Source organism: Cydia fagiglandana, chromosome Z (genome assembly GCF_963556715.1).
Source record: "Cydia fagiglandana chromosome Z, ilCydFagi1.1, whole genome shotgun sequence".
NCBI classification, from domain to species: Eukaryota; Metazoa; Arthropoda; class Insecta; order Lepidoptera; family Tortricidae; genus Cydia; species Cydia fagiglandana.
This window is the reverse complement of record NC_085959.1, coordinates 6,812,830-6,830,656: the sequence shown is the minus strand read 5'-3', so window position 1 is coordinate 6,830,656 and position 17,827 is coordinate 6,812,830. Positions and strand designations below refer to the sequence as shown.

Sequence of the window (17,827 nt, the reverse complement as noted above, 5' to 3'; positions counted from 1 at the left end):
TCGCTGAGGAGTTGAGGACTTAACCAAAATTATACTAAAAAGAACAGCGACATCTAGAGTTTTGGGGATACGAGGGATTCGTTTTGGATAATGTGAATGATGAATTTTCAAAGTACTTGGTAAAAGATCCCTTAAAAAGAGATTAGTATACGCACCAGTTAAATGTATCACTATTACTATTTATTTAAACATGGATAAAAGTGTATACTGCGAGCTATGGGTACTGGCATATTCATTAACCCTTTGAACGCTACGCCTATCGTGCACAAAGTTGGATATTAGGTTATAGTTATAGTTCGTAGGTTTCTAATAGAGCCCGAGCTAAGGCGCGCGTCAGTTGATGTCTTGGACGAACAAAGTGTTCAATTCAAAATTTATAAATGTTATAATTTTATATTTTATAAAAATTAAGCTGAAAATCTGTAAAATGTTTCAGCAAAATGGAATTGATGAAATATGCAGACGTACATACAGCCAAGGAATTTTATTTCTATGCCAATTCGTTCCTTGTCACAGTACTGAAGTAGTGCATAATTGTTTTCCATCGTATTTACTCGGAAACGTTCGTATTTGTCATGCGACTTCAGTCAACGTCAGTACTTTTTGTACCGAGACTGACTGATATAGCAAGACACGTTCGTACGTTTCCGTGAAAATACGATGGAAAATAATTATGCACTTACCCCCCTTATTCATAAACGTTTACTAAAGTTGACAAGCCGATAATAATCGTTTGTCCCTTTCCGACGTATTGGTATAATGAAAAGGGACAAACGATTATAATCGGCTCGTCAACTTTAGTAAACGTTTATAAATAACGTAGGTATATCTGTAACAATGAATATAAAGGCCCGAGCCAGCGATCTCTAATCCTTGTAACGCCCACGGTCCTACCCGTAGTACTAATTACTTCAATGTAATTGGAACGTGGTTGAGTTTCGTCTGTTTCGTTACATATGAAATTCAACCATATTTCCTTCAGTATTTTTTAAAACCATAAACATACTTATAAACAAACTTAGAATAAAAAGTAACCTAAACATAAACTACCTACAAAACTAAAACTAATACCTAAAAAAAAAATACATATATATATATAACATGATGTGGGTGATCTAGCCGAATATGTATATGTATATTAGGCTAGATCACCCAGGTCCGAACCCTGTGGAAGGGTTCCCATAAGGCTGGCTGCGTTCCCCCTTTGGATGGCTATGCCGATCCGTTGGGCGAGGAACGAGCCAGCCCTACGGTCCCCGGTGACCTCGAATATTTTTTTTGAGAGCTGCCGAACTAGTTTATGGGCCCCTGGGCACCACGGTCATTCAGTATTGATTTCAAATTCATTTGATTTTTTTTGTATGTCTGGGCTTAGGAGGATGTATTATTAGTCATTATTGTCACTGTGACAAAGTTAAACAGTGGCACAGGAATTCTAGATCTTACATAAGGAACTGAATATTAACTAAGTACTTCATAATTATGTTTGATGGATGTCTTTACTAAGTATTGTCATATAGCCATGAAATGGAATTGCATTTACTTGCTACATAAATAAAATATCCAAATTAAGCTAGTAGTTATAGATACATACTTATATTATAATACAGCGCATATTTATTTGCTTGCATTTTTTCAATACCGTCCATTTTTGGAAAAATATTATGTTTTTATTTTTATTATAAAAGTCGATGGGCATTCTATTTATGTAGCCATAAAACCAAATATCCGCGCGACGTTGAAAGGGTTAAACAGATTTTATGTTTAACCCTTTTAACGTCGCGCCTACCGTGTGTTCCGACAAAGTTCAAATTGACGCGCACTTTTTGTCGGAACGCACGAAGATTGCCATTGGGCTGGTACGAGTATACCTCATCGCGGACGGTCTAGAACGCAAAATGACTTGATTGACTTGTGTAATATTTTGCCTATATCGCTTTTAGTCTACATCGCGAACGGTCTGGAACGCAAAATGACCACTTTTTTATATCACACAGGTAGGTTAGGTTCGTTAGTTATCTAATACATATCTTCAAATGGCCGAAGGCCAAACCACACAGAATAGGAGCCCCGCGGCAGCCGGGCTCCGTCGACATCGCTAACGTAAAGATAAAACGACGGAAAATGATGTAGGCATTTTGCGTTCTGGACCGTTCACGATGTAGACTAAGAGCGATATAGGCAAAATGTTATACTAGCTATTGTGCGTTCTAGACCGTCCGCGAATAACCCATTGGGCTGTAGCCTCGCGCGTCAGTTGACAGCTTAGGCGGTTGAAGGGTTAATCAGTGTTTCGATGTTGAATATATTTACCTACTTACATTCCTTTACTTAGATACTAATGTACTTACATGCATTTATAAAATGCTTATATTAAAATATTGTTGACGGTTTACGTAGATTACATTTTTGGATGTTGTTCCATAAAGCGTGGTTTAGACTTGCCTGCAATTTACCAATTTTACCAATTTACCAATTACCAATTTTGCAATTTATTTTTTTTATTTTATATTAAGTATTTGTTTATTTTTAATATTTTTTAATTTGTTTTTTTTTTTATTTTTTTATTTTTTTTTAAATTTTGCTTTCTTATTTTAATTAATTAATTTATTGTTAATTTGTTTTTTTTTTATTTCATTTATCGCCGACTACTAAGGTAAACTGCATTCAGAAGTTTTATCAGATACCGCAATGTAATGAAAATTGCATGCAAGTTCTTGCTAGTCTAAACCTCGCTTATGATGTATAGGACAATATAATAGAAAAATGTTTTACATATATGCTGCCAAAAATGTTTAAAGTTCGCTTGTTATTAACATATTTATTTACATACACTTAATATGCTTTAAAACTATTATTAATATGGGCCTGTGTGCATATGAAACGACTGTAGGTAAATATAAAATCGTATGTAATAAAGTTTGCTTAATGTCCCACAAATGCAAGAAAAGTCTGCAACGATTCTGATAGCATACGCAGTGCAAATGTTATTTTAAACGCTTTTATGAAACGATTACGTACATATAAATAACAATTGCACTGCGTATGTTATCAAAATCGTTGCAGACTTATCTTGGTCTTACTCTATTTCGATAAAGAAATTATACTTTTAATATTGTTCTCGGGGTTAAAAACCTGGTGAAGACATTTACTTTTGTGTTCGTTTTTTAGTGTTCCGTACAAAACTTTGTTTAAGGAACACTTATGGGATCACTTCGGTCTTGTTTTTGATATGATGTTATACTGTTTGGCCGCACCTGGGGCCAGTTACAGCTTATGGTGTGAGTGGGGTCAGTGCCGCGGCCTGATGGGCCGAAAGAAAGAAAGGAGTGAGAAAGAGATAGTGATAGAAGTGAACGATTATAGAACTGAGAATAAAAGAGAGTAGATTTGTGTTCGTCACAGATATTTGTTCCTGCGTTATGGATGTATTTTTTTTATGTAGGTACAGTCGTCATTAGATACCTATTATCTAGCGGACGCCCTTTAAGTCGATTCCCTACCTATCCCCCTAAGGCCCAAGGTCCTACCTATAGTACTTATTCAGTTTGATGTAATTTAAATCATATTAAATTGGAATAAACGCATTTGTTTTGATTTGTTCAATTGTCAAACAAAACAAAAATCAACTCTATTCCATACACTATAGGTTCAAATTTCAGTGACAAATTCTGGATTTTTCATTTGTATGGCTAGGCCTCAGGAGGATATGGTGTTCTTGGGTCAATAATAATAAATTGTAATAAATTTCTTTATTTCAATAACACAACTGTTCGGGAAAGCCGGTATTTTCTGTGGACAATGAAGTTAATGATTCAGATACATTTTTTATGACTTTCTTCATACAAATTTTAATCACAAAATTTTAACATGCCTATAAGGATAAATTATGAAAATTAGGCTTTAAAATTCATTTAGTTTAGGATGTCTACAGGAAAGTTGCATAACCTTAACTCATATTAAAATAGTTTTTAACCCTCTCTTAATTCTGTCACTTGGCACGCCGCAACAGGCGGTGTTAAAGAGGCCCACAGATTACCAGCCCTAGTAGCACGGTCGCATTTTTATCATTTGTCACCATGCCTGTCACGTTCTAACAAGTATGTAAGTGCGAAAGTGACGGGCATAGTGATAGTCGATAAAAATGGAACCATGCTGAGCCCGCAGTCCGCCGGACGATATCCGCCTGTCAGTTGTTCGGAACTGACACTTTTTGCCAGGCTGCCTGTAACTGACAGGCTGATATCGTCCGGCGAACTGGTAATCTGTAGGCCCCTTAAGTGTGCTAATCGTCTTAACAAAAAATTTATTCCAATAAAAAATATGTTTATAGTTTTATCTCATTTTATATTTCCGAATATTTATATTAGATATTAAGTAAAATAACTAAATACGTCACCAAAGTAAATCTCATTTGTATTTATTACTTTTATTATTGAGTTATATTTAAATTTAAGCAAAATAACTACCTATTGTTGAAAACAGTGTAAATATTATTAGATGTAGGTATGAAAATTGGAGTCAATTGGTGCTGAAACTAGATTTAAGAAAGCACAAAGATTAAAAATGCATTAAAAAGTTTTTATATTGAGAGATTTTTACAAAGAATAATACGCTTTACGTGCCATCAACTAAAACTGTTTATATTATTTATTGCATTGACTGGTTTATTGTCAAAATTGTGTTTGTTTTATTTTTAATTTGTAAAAATCTCTTGAAATAAATGGAGCAGGCTTTTTATATACAAGCGAAGGAATTTTCATTGAAATATTATTTATTTATCCTAAAGTGTTACGCGAATTGAACATACAAACATTCGTATTTGTAGCCGTTACATTGTAAAATTAATTAATTAATTTTTGTACGTCCAAGGGCCTTGGACGTCCAAAAATTTTGTTATTTAATATTCACCCATATATTGGGGCGTGCAAAAGCTTCGTCGCCGTAAAGTGAGACTAGGTATGGACTAGCAAGTACTTGCATACAATTTACGTTACATTGCCTACATCTAAGGTAACAGGCCAATAAAATGAGATTTTTTCCATTATTAATTAATTCCCAGTAAGCTGGAAATCATCTTAATACCTTTATTTGGTTCTAAATTAGCGTAATTCAGCTCCATTCCAGTTGTGGAAAAAATTTTGCTCTTTTTCAGTTTTTTGCTTGTAGTTCAAAAACGGTACGTCTGACGGAAAATTTGCTTTAATCTTGATAAAAATTTACATTTGAAGATCCGAAAGATACCTTAATATGAGTTCGTAGTCAAAGATTGTAAAAAATGGCCGCCACTTTGAATTTCTTTTTTTTTTGTATAATCGTATTAAAATTTGAATTTTTTTTCCACCAGTGTCTGATCCACAACAACCTTGCTGGTAGTAAAATAAATAATAAATAAATAAATGTATTTCCTAAGGCCCCCAAAATTTATCCACATCTCCTGGGATGGATCAAACTCGGATTATACGAATTTAGGACTAATGAAGGTATTAATTAACCTACTAAGTCCCTGCGTACAATTTTTTGTACATATTCCAAAATCTATTTTGAACTTTTATTGTGTAACTAAGGGTTCCAATTTCAAAAACAAAACAATTGCTTCTGGGTCTCAGGAGGTTAAAATAATTTCTAGCTTGCTATTTTTTTATCTAATTTGATTAGCCTATACACTGTATTAAAAAGTTTGATCAGATATCTCGACTTAATGAAAATTGCATGCAACTTGTTGCTAGTCTAAACCTCGCTTTACTAGTATCAGACTTAGTCGCTTCGATGCATAATAATGAAGGCAATTGTACAGTATAGGTACAGTCGCCATCAGATACATCGGAGCGGCCAAGGTGCTCACAAATATCTGAGCACGCCTCTATTGTCAAGGCGTTAGAGTGCTTGTTTAGATATTGTGAACACCTTGGCCGCTCCGATATATCTGATGGCGACTGTACATGATCTTGTCAAACATGCGTGCGCGTTTGCGGCGTACGCTAGACGCTTCATTCGTTCCTTCGTCTATTTGTCTCTCTATCGCTCGAATATAGACGTGAGAGAAGCGTATAACGAATTTTGACTTTCGCGATAAAACTTCTGAACGCATGTTACACAAATTAAACGCGCAAACATTAACAATAATCAAGTATTGTCTGTAATTTAATTAAAACGAGCAAAATGCCTTGTGTCAGTAAAGAATGGTCGCTAATCACGGATAATGTCATACGTTGACCCGGCTGTTCCTATAAATTATATGCGTACGATAGAAATAGAAACAGACGGGTCAATACGAAATTCTTCGTGATTAGGGTCCTTGCTTTAACGTATAGTACTTAAGTTTTGTAAGTGTTGTTAATTATTGTAAAATATTTATATTAGACACAGGGTGATGTTTTAAGAGTATGAGAATTGAATTGTTATTTGTCTGTCAATAAACCAAAGTTCTTATTAGGCATTATGGAATATAAATAGTTATTATATTATGTAAGTGAGTAAGAAAGAGGTATTGTTATAGTATTATTTTCTGACATAAACTCAATAATATGGCTAAATATTTTAGGACAAGTTAAAAACGATCTTTCGAATTATTTTCAAATAATCACCGTTGTGACCGCATAACATCCGTCCGTCTGTCTATCACCAGGCTATGTTGACATTTTCACAGATGATGTATTTCTGTTGCCGCTATAAGAACAAATACTAAAACCAAAATAAAATAAATATTTAAGTGGGGCTCCCATTTTTTTGCCGTTTTTTGCGTAAAGGTACGGAACCCTTTGTGCGCGAGTCCGACTCGTACTTGGCCGGTTTTTTTAATATCATACGTTTTTGGTCCATCCTTTAATCTTTTCTTGTCCTAAAATGAGCCTTACGGGGTTATGGTAGTGTTAAACAATTTAAAATTTAATACGTACTTATTCAAATCATGTTGAATAAAAAAACTAATGGCTCCTCTACATGATGGGCCAATGCCGGCCACTCCAAGGGACGCATTTATGCGTTAGAGGGAGCAAGTGATATTGCTATCTCCTTCTACCGCATGGCCGCGTCCCTTGGAGTGGCCGGCGCTGGCCCATCATGTAGAGGAGCCATAACTGAACACATGTAGTTACTCGTTCAAAATGTAAAGAATGTTTTTCCTACCTATTGTGTATCAGAAAAGGGATTGAAGAAGAGATAAGGGGGGGGGGGGCAGTTTATTATGTATGATTTTTTGTTTTGTTTTTGTGACCTTCAATTAAATAGGCATAGTTTTAAATGTTTTGATGGAACCAAGTCACAACATTAGTTGTTATTGATACTTAATTTATTGGTGTTTCATTATGCTTTTTAATAAATCTGTGCATTGATAAACGATTTTGTTTCATTATATATTTTATATCTACGACCGTCCACTAACTGGCGCTGGTACGGTCAGCCAAAAAAGTGGTCTACCACTTTTCGACTCTATCAATCAGATGATAGAGTCGAAAAGTGGTAAGTATACCACTTACTTGGCTGACTGTACACGGAGCGGGCGCACGCACGCGGGTGACTTTCTTCTTCTTCCTCGCAATATCCCGGCATTTTGCCACGGTTCATGGGAGCCTGGGGTCCGCTTGACAACTAATCCCATGATTTGAGGTACTAGTTTTTACGAAAGCGACTGCCATCTGACCTTCCAACCCAGAGGGGAAACTAGACCTTATTGGGATTAGTCCGGTTTCCTCACGATGTATTCCTTCACCGAAAAGCGACTGGCAAATATCAAATGATATTTTATTGGTTCTGAGACGAGACTTAAATTGGTATGAGCCGGGGTTTGAACCCGCGACCTCCGGATTGAAAGTTGCACGCTCTAGTCACTAGGCCACCAGCGCTTCCTCACACGCACGCGGGCGGCACGCTATTGAGGGGTTAAATCCGTCGCACGCGTCCGCGTCAGTTAGCAACGCTCATGGCTCCTCTACAAGATGGGCCAACGCCGGCCACTCCAAGGGACGCAGCCATGCGGTAGAATGAGATAGCAATATCACTTGCTCCCTCTAACGCATAAATGCGTCCTTTGGTGTGGCCAGGCGCTGGCCCATCGTGTAGAGGAGCCATCATACAATTTTTCATTAACCCGCTTCGTGCAACGGGTGCCAGTAGCCTACGAACCTACCAGATAATTATCTAAATTACTTTCCACATAATAAACGTAGTTTTGTTAAAATTTAAATCCTACAATTAAAAGAAAATAGAAAAAAGGTCAAGTTTATTAACAGCATTTATTATATATACATATATAGCTAATTATTTAGATTAGAACTTAAAATTATTCTCTCAATTTACTTATTGTTTAAAGTACGATACAGTCAATAAATCTGAAATAATAGTACGAGTAAGTATTCGCCCATATTAATATCTTAATCATTTTTAGAATTAGAACCAATTAAATAATTATTATTTTTGTTTATATGACCCACAGGAATGGGTTCTTTAGGTTCCCCCCGAGTACCCGTAAGGTACAGCAGTATTTATATAAAATAGATAGCAGCCCCACTAGGTAATTACGAAGCTTTTAGATTCCGAGGTCACAGGGTCTCGAAAAGCGTCAATAAAAAAAAACAAAAGATTTTACAAACATCTTAGGGCAGAGGTTAGCAATTTTTTTGGTATCGTCTTGGGTCGTCCCATTCGTTTTTCGTCAAGTTCTCAAATTAGTCCTATTCTGCTTTCGTCACCCATTCTACATTCGTCACAATCGTCGGTGGCTTTCAATGTAGAATGCGTGACGAAAGCAGAATATAACTAATTTAAGAACTTGACGAAAAACGAATGGGACTACCCAAGACGATACCATTTTTTTCTTCAGCTTTGAATAACTCTGCTGTACCTATATCATTTATGCTTCTCTACACCATTTCTCTACCACGTGTGACCTGGGAACCGCTCTCGCGTTATACGGAGCCGCGGCAGGAGTGGCGCCATCTATATGCTCCAGCGACGGCATCTCGCCCTCTATCGGATGAAAGGTGTAGTTCTGCAGCAACGTCGCAGTCAGCACGAAGATCTCGCACTTGGCTAGCACCTCTCCCATGCAACGGTGTTTTGACAGGCCAAACGGGAAATACTGTTCGGGCACGTTGATTTTCCCGTTGGTGATGAAACGGTCCGGGTTGAAGGAGTGCGGGTCGGGGAACAGAGATTCGTCCATTAGGATGTTCGTAAAGTTGCCGACTACCATTGTGTCCTGGAATAAAAATTGAGGCTTTTAAGCATAGAAAATATCCATACCTAACTTAGGAATAAATATTTGTGATAAATACAACAGTAAATGCTCTTCCCAGGATTCGAACTCGGGACCTCTTGCTTTTGGCAGGTCACAATTGACTAGGAGGCCGTTATTAACATTAGCATCATTTGGTGACACGTGATTACCTAGTTACCTACCCCAGGTAAGTCGTAGCCGGCGAGCACGGTGTCTCGCAGTGTACGGTGAGGCACGCTGAACGTGCGGCCCATGAAATGGCGTACGCTATCGTAAACTATCGCTTCATATACCTAACAACTTACCCCAGGTATGTTGTAGCCGGCGAGCACGGTATCTCGCAGTGTACGGTGAGGCACGCTGAACGTGCGGCCCATGAAATGGCGTACGCTCTCGTAAACTATCGCTTCACAGTACGGCATACTGTAACAAATATCACTATCACTACACCTTATATAACAAAGTCCCCCGCCATGTCTGTCTGTGTTTGCATGTTTGTTCGCGATAAACTTAAAAACCATGCACTGAATGGATTTTCATGCAGTTTTCACCTATCAATAGAGTGATTCCTGAAGAAGGTTTAGATGTATAATTTGTTAACTCGTGCGAAGCCGGGGCGGGTCGCTAGTCTTAATTAACCCCTTACTGCATGTAATAAAAATATTTTTTGAAATTTGAACTTTAATAGCTGTCAATAGAGTTAAATATCATATCCGCCATATATGGCTTCGTATGCGGTAAGGGACCAAAAAAATCTCCGTGAGCTCGACGTCAGTGAAAGCTGGCGTGAACCCGCTCTGGACTGTGCAAAATGGCGTGCTCTTGTGTTTGAGGCCAAGACTCATTTTGGGTCATCGCGTCAGCCAAGTAAGTAAGTAAGACGTAAGGGGACTACCGCTTCGTCTGACAAATGTAGTCCCTTCTTTCCTCCCTGGGTATTGACAGAAAATATTTTTACGTAATTTGATGTGTACTTATTAATCACAGCTAGGTATGTCCCTTCGTTTCATTTGTTTCGGTTTTTTTTTTATTATAAGAGTTAAGGAGCATTTCTTTTTTATGTCATATGTTTTAACGCCTCAGAAAGTAGCTCATACTTAGGCCTGTCGTCGAGATGCGGCGGCCGGCTGGTGCCGACGACGCGGTCGATCTCCTCCTGAGCCTTCCTCTGCACCGCCACGTCCCGCACCATGTAGCTGAAGCCGAAGCTCATGCTTTTGCTGGTCGTCTCGGTGCCAGCCATGAACATGTCCATGCATATAGCCACCAGCTGACCTGAGAACATCAGAATACATATTAACCCTTAATTTTAAAGAAAATACGAAACATAGACAAGACATTCCCCTCCCCCCCTCCCTCTGCCACAATATACGGTAGTTATACTCCATTTTTGAAAAGTGCCTTTGTGTGACGTCCGTGTCTTTGAACGGACCAATTACGGCACGGTACCTCGTTCACCTCGCGCCCCGCACCCCAGTATTTATGGCAGCCACGGTTTCATGAAATAATTGCTCTAAACTCCGTCTAGAAGATTCCCAGTCTATGATACGGATGTTCGAGAGTTCAAACTTCCTCAATTCTAGTAATGATTCTGGTTAAGAAAAATATAGTAAGTAAGTTGAGCGTCAGTCAAAGGTTATGTTTAGTATTATGAACGTTACAGAATTACGGGTTAATTAGTAGACTGTGTCAAAGAGCAAAATGACATAATTACGCCGAGGGCTTACATTGAATCCCTACTAGTACTACGTTAAAATTTGCACGGGTGGTGTATAGTGTACATGTTTTTAAAGTACTAACCTTCGGAATACGTGTTGGGAACCTCCTTAGACCTCAGCACTCTGATATAAACATCCATAAAATCCTTATCCGGCTTCTCAGGATCAAAATCCTGCTTATGCCTTTCCAGCTCCTCTCTCAGAAACTTCCAGATCCTCTCGTGAGTTTTCACAAAGCTTTTATACCCAGACATTGAAGGAGCAAACACGCTAAGAATTGGGAAATGACTGAAAACTGTCCCCACCATGTCAATGGTGCTGAAAAGATCAGATAACAGCTTCTGTAGGACTATCATCTGTGGATCAGTCGGTTCGTATCTCAATCCAGCAAGCATAGACCAGAGGGTGTTCAAAATATACACGTTAAAGAAGTTATGCATGTGTATAACCCCTCCTTCTTTATTACTTTTAATAAGCGCACGAACATCCTTAACCATGTGCGCAGCTTCAAAGCTGGCTATATCTGCCATTCCTTTCCGGCCAAAGCCGTATTCTTTCAAATGTTTCAAGAGGAATCTCCTCTGTTCCTTCCAGAGTTCTCCGTCTGATAGAAGAACGCCTCTCCTCAGGCCCCAAGTTCTTGTCGTGTAGAAGATGGTGTTAGGTCTTCCGTCGCAATCCTCGTTGAACATCATTTCCTTGTGAGCATCTAACCCGTTCACCATTATGATCCTATCCACGCCTATTTTAAGTCCTAGTAGAGGACTGTCTTTACAGTACATTTCAGATATCTGCTTGAAGACTTTGTAAAGATACCCTGTTTTTTGGCGCATCCGGTATATTTCTAGGGCGCTGCCGAAGATCGGGATCCATTTCGGGCCTGGTGGGAAGTTTTTTGGTTTAACCGTATCCAGGTACAGGAACAGGCATAATGCTAATACGACGATTAGCACGGTTAACCACATCTGTAACAAAAAATAGCAAAATAGTTTTAATCAGTGAAATAATATAAAAAATAGGTACTTCGCCAATCAGATATAGTGTCATTTGCGATGAGATGATTACCCCAGTAATGTCATCAAAGTCATCATCAATGTCAAACTTCTATGAAAATATGACGATTGAATAACACTCCCTCACTTTGGTCTATTCAAGTCGGTGCAAAGTTAGTTTAGCCGGACTCTAGAGACAAAATACAATTCCATAATGTCATGGAAAAGGGAAAGCTGTGTATTCCCATTATTCCCCGCATCATGTATGGCGGCAATCACGTGGATAAGAAAATTAGAGTTTTTATTATGTGACTGTTTATCATATTATGGTATTATTTAAATATCAATATCTGGGAGACCGAGCTTCGCTCGGAAAACATATAACAACTCAGAAATGCGCGTTTTGCCAGAGATAAGACTTGGCTAGATCGATTTATCGCACCCGAAAACCCCCATATAGTAAATGTCATCGAAATCGTTAAGACTTAGGACTTAAAACTAGAGAGTCTAGCGCGCTAAATAAGGAACATAATATCAATATTTAATTGCATGTTTCAGAAAAAAAAATATTTAACACCTTGAGAGACTCGCTAGATGGCTGGACAAAGGGTCAGATGCAGAAGGGCCGGTTCCTCTCTCTGCGGCCCTGCCCCGCCGCCGGAGGCACCCTAGGTTTGGTTTTTTATAATAATGTGCTTATATGTATTTTGTATTTGTTTTTGTATTTTTACTTTTATATTCATATTATAAACATGCTAACAAATAAAGAGAAAATAATAAGTAGGTAAGTCAATTTCACCAAGACCCCTATTCGACAAGCGACGTTTGACGTATCGTGTTGATCTCCCGTTGATGTGGGAAAAATCATAAGTCCTCGAATACGTACAATGTCAAAATTTGACATTAACAATCCACAGTTAGGGTGACAAGCAAACCAAACCGAACCACCCTTAGTTTAGAGTTGAGTTTTGGATGGTTTTGGTTGTACCAAATGATATTATCCACCGTTGATGGAATCAACACTCAGTATGCAATAAAATCAACTGTTGATTTGACGTGGATGCGAAATCTGACAGTTGTACGTGTCGAATTTGGCCCCAAGCTTCAACCTGCCAGCACACAGTCAAGGCACCCAAAGGACATTATTGTAACCCAAGTTCAGTCTTCTATACCTACTTATTAATATCTAGTTTTGCACAGAATTTTCTTGTTCATCCTATTTTAGGTATCACTATCACAACACCTTAACAAAGTCCCCCGTCGCGTGATTGTGCGTAGGTATGTATGTTCGCGATAAACTCGAAAACGACTGAACGGATTTTCATGCGGTTTTCACCTATCAATAGAGCGATTCTTGAAGAAGGTTTAGGAGTATATTGTTAAGGTTTTGTGTAGCTCATGCGAAGGTGGGTCGCTATTTTCATACAAATTTCACGTGATTGTACACAAAGTGGTCAGGGCTCATACCAGGCGTCCGCTGGGGCGTGTATAAACGTCATGCGGACGTTATGCGGTAGATTACGTTACCCGTCGCGCCCCAATACACGCTTATACACGGTTATACTTGACGGCTTGGTGGGCCTGGGATCGAATGTTTGATTTAAGTATTGGTGGCTCCTTTACACGATGGCCCAGCGCCGGCCACTCCAAGAGAGCAAGTGATATTTGTTAGAGGGAGCAAAGATATTGCTATATCATTCTACCGCATGGCTGCGTCCCTTGGAGTGGCCGGCGCTGGCCCATCATGTAGAGGAGCCTTGTAAGTTACACGTTCACTGCCACCCGCTAGTCGGGTTGTCTGTTCATAAGCGCTTTTCGCTACATACGGATTTTCCCGTGTTATCGACTACGCTGGTAGCGCGTAGCTCGCGCTGCCACCGAATGTGAGAGAGGAAAGGAGGGGACCGGTTCTACGAAGTCCCAATTTCCCCTCTGGATATTTATATTATGGAAAATAATGTTTATAATGTAAGTATGTATATGTATACATATACAAATAGACGACTTGTTTTTTATAATCTAACTGAGCGTTTTCCAAAAAAAAATTTAAGGAGGTACATTTCATTAATGTCTTCAGAATATTGACTTCTTGGACTCATTTTACTCAGAATCATTTGTACATTCACGCCTCATATTTACAAGAAAAAATGCGTCCCAAGATCTCCTTTCCAGATTTTTCATACAAAACTTTGGACACATTTTTCATGTATGAGGCGTGAATGTACAAATGATTCCGAGTAAAATGAGCCCAAGAAGTCAATCATTTGAAGACATTAATGGAATGTAAGTTTTTTATTTTTGGAAAACGCTCAGCTGGAACACTCGCAAGCGGTGGATTATGAATAAATCGCAAAGCATTTTAAATTATTTACTCGTATTTTTCGTCTTAAGTTAGGTTGTTTATAACATGAATATAAAAGTAAAATACAAAAGCACATAAAAAACAATAATAAATACATATGAACACATTATAAAAAACCTTGCGGGGCAGGGCCCAAGCTGCCGGTGGTCAGGGCCGCAGAGTGAGGAACCGACGTAGGTACTATACGCGCCGTGTCAAAAATTACCGCCTTCTGCATCTGACCCTTGATCCAACCACCCAGCGAGAGTAATATATATTTTTTTATTGCGTTCGTTTGGATTTGATATTTGTATATTAAAGTTCGTATTTTCCTCGCGTTGTTGTTGTTTTGTTCACTCGGTAGCAAAGTTTATTCAACCATTGGGCCAGGAAACCCCTCAAAATTCCACTTTTAGAACACTTTTTGGGATATTTCACGTGCTCGGGTATTAATATTAGCACGAGGACGTAAACAACAACTTTGCTTCGCTTGTTCCGAAAAACAAATTCCATACAAATGTTTAAAAGATAACTCTTATTAGGCCCACTTGCACCATTCCACTAACCCGGGGTTAACCGGTTAATCAAGGAGTTGCCATGGTTGGCCATACAATTTGACACTAGGTTAACAGTTTAACCGCTTAACCCCGGGTTAGTGGAATGGTGCAAGTGGGCCTTAAAAAAATCGAAAAGAAAATCAAACAAAGGGGCATTGCCAGTTGTGGTTACTAACTATACATTAAAATGCTTAAAAACATTTTCTGTAATGTTAATATCCAGAGAGGAAAATGACTCCGTGTATCCTCGTCCTGCCCAATGTTCTTAATAAAGAACGCTTTATTGTGTCACAACTGCCCCGGAATCCCGAAAAAGAGAACAAAACTGTCCTTTTTTTAGTACATTGGGCGGACGTAGTTATAGGGAGAAGCGGTCACGTGAATTCGTCCCATTTTAAGCTTATCTAAGGCCCACTTGCACCATTAAAACTAACCCGGGGTTAACCAGTTAAATCTGGAGTTACCATGGTTACCTGTACAATTTGACACTGGGTTAACGGTTTAATCGCTTAACCCCGGGTAAGTGGAATGGTGCAAGTGGGCCTAAGTGTCACAGAGCTAAAATGGCGTTTAAAGTAAGTTTGCAATTACCTTGCGCACGCGCAGGCCGGCTTTCACTGCGGGGAGTCCGGAAGCGACCGCGTCTTATGCTAGCCCCCGCCAGTAAACAGGCGGCCTACCGCGAAGACCGAAATTCGCAAATTGTGGGGATCTTTCTCTTTTACTCTCATTAAGAAGTAATTAGAGTGACAGACAAAAACGCCCGCAATTGACGAACTTCGATTTTCGCGGTTATAGCCCAGTATGCTTACATGGATGGAGTATAATGTTCATTACCGATTTTGTTTATATATATATATATATTTCGGGGAGTATATGATTCATAATTGTTACATATTTGCCGTGACTTATTTTTCAAAAAAAGTGTTTATCAACAAATAGACATGTCAGGATTTTTTACCGTTTTTCTAATGCTAAAAAAAACGAACTACTTATACGAGAAATATCATGTGAAAATTTTGGGCAATTGTAAGTCAGTAAGAGTCGATCGATACTTAAATAAAATGAATGTAATACCTTTAAATAAATACAAGCAATTCTTGATCATTTATATATATCGGGGCAATTCTTGATTACTTATAACCACGAGCGTAACGAGTGGTCCAAAAAATGGAATCTTGAGCGTTGAGAGGGTTTCAAAGCACGAGAGTTAAACAAAATTTGCCCCCGAGTGAAACACAAAATTTTTCACCACATCAACCCGGAGCAATTATATTAAATGTAAAATATCAAACAAAATCAAATACAAATGAATGTTATTAAATATTTATCATCCAAAATCATCACTTAAAAGTCAATTCTACCAACAAACATAAGAAAAACACAACTTAAAATCTGTATTTGATTACTTTGCCTCACATGTAAATAAAATTCAACTTTGCTTTGAAGTGCAAAGTAAGCCTTTCCAAGCTGGTGCGGTGAAAAAGCCTTTTATTTTCCAAATATAAATGTTACATTAAAAATTTAAAGTTTTATGTATTATTTTGAAATAAAGTTACAAAGAAAAGAAATTAAAACTAAGTTTTACTAGTAGATAGTATTTTGATGTGGGTTTGTCCATTTTTGGACCAAGGCCTCCTCCATGTTACATCTACATTTAGGACATGATAAAAGGGATGGAAGTTGGTATGGGGAATCAATAAAAGGCAGATTGTATAAAGAACAAGCTACACTAATTATTACTAATAGGAGGTACCACGCATACCTACGAACTCGCGGGGAAAATCCCATTATCATGAAAACCAGCTACTTATCACAAAATTTCACAAACTATTCCAACTTTCCTTCAACACCTTGAAAATTAAGCTATTCAGTAATATAGACCAGCGGTGGAACAAAAATGGGTTTTGATAACATTAAAGTTTTTTCTTTTTTGATATGTTATTGTAAGCATGTTAAATAACATTCATGTAAAAAGTTAGAAAATTTTAGGTGGAGCGTTCGGCCATATTTAAATATTTCAATTTTTGCTAAATAACTATGTAAATATAAAATTAAAGTTACAAAAAATTTTAACATATTCAATAACACTTTAATTTATTCACAATATTCGGTTTTTAGAAATCTGGAACAGCTGCTTTCTGGTGAACGTAAAAACACGAATTATTATGCAAATACAGAATTAGAGTCGCTGATATTGCAAAATTACGATATTATGTATCAACTTAGTATACATGTAAAAAGTTAGAAATGTAGACAATGTGCTTGTCTAGATATTGATTTCTGGTTAAGCAGTATAGCCAATATTGAATTAAAGTTTGTAGAGTTAATATTACACGGTCGTAATAAAGATCTTACTTCTCACACAAAAGATTAGAAATATAAAATCACGGCGACACTAAATACTGATACGTAAGTATGCATTCCGAGCTTATATTAAGTTACATATCAAACGCGCGGCGTTTTCGCGCGCCGCGCTGTGCGCCGTGGCAGGAGGCAGCGATCGACGGTCGCGGGCTAGCGGTTAGCGCGGTGCCCTTAAAAATACGCAAAGCGTTTATAAAATTATTATCAATGGTAAATAGCTATTTTACACAGTACACTAATGGAAACTTACCTTCCCTTATTTATTTCTATATGTACTATGGATTGCCCGCGGTTTTGTTTACGTAGAATTCGTTATCGTGTTAAGTATAGAAATAATAGATACATTTGAAAATTATTTTAGATGCATTGTCATACAGATAACTACCCTTGTTAAAGTATTCTTCAAATTCAATACACAGGTGTCATTTCAATATAATTTTGCGTAATATGGCGCTTTTAGGTTATAAATGACTAGCGACATATATTTTTTAAGAGCGATCATCTCCGATAATATTTACTTTATCATAAAATCAATTTCAAACTAACGTTATTCAATATTTATCATTTTAACGTCAATATTACCAACCAACTGATCCTATTTACCTACGGAAACAACTCAAAATTTGCATCAAATT

At 37.8% G+C, this 17,827-nt stretch overlaps 1 protein-coding gene across 1 annotated transcript; it reads right to left on the bottom strand.

The window, feature by feature from the left end:
- Positions 1-8,834: 8,834 nt before the first annotated feature.
- On the bottom strand, positions 8,835-15,423 carry LOC134678737 (probable cytochrome P450 303a1). Its single transcript, XM_063537417.1, has 5 exons — positions 15,417-15,423; positions 11,018-11,900; positions 10,315-10,492; positions 9,523-9,640; positions 8,835-9,199 (listed from the first exon to the last, which is right to left on the bottom strand). The coding sequence occupies exons 2-5, from the start codon at positions 11,898-11,900 to the stop codon at positions 8,852-8,854; spliced, it is 1,527 nt and encodes a 508-aa protein (XP_063393487.1). The 5' UTR covers positions 15,417-15,423; the 3' UTR covers positions 8,835-8,851.
- Positions 15,424-17,827: the final 2,404 nt, after the last annotated feature.

What these genes read in the sequence shown, in the direction of transcription:
- LOC134678737 (XM_063537417.1), bottom strand. Translation starts at nt 11,900, where the DNA reads ATGTGGTTAACCGTGCTAATCGTCGTATTAGCATTATGCCTGTTCCTG. An exon ending in CATCTCGACGACAGGCCTAA is followed by an intron (nt 9,641 to 10,314) that starts GTATGAGCTACT and finishes TATTTGTTACAG; the next exon opens with TATGCCGTACTGTGAAGCGA. An exon ending in CCGGCTACAACATACCTGGG is followed by an intron (nt 9,200 to 9,522) that starts GTAAGTTGTTAG and finishes TTTTTATTCCAG; the next exon opens with GACACAATGGTAGTCGGCAA.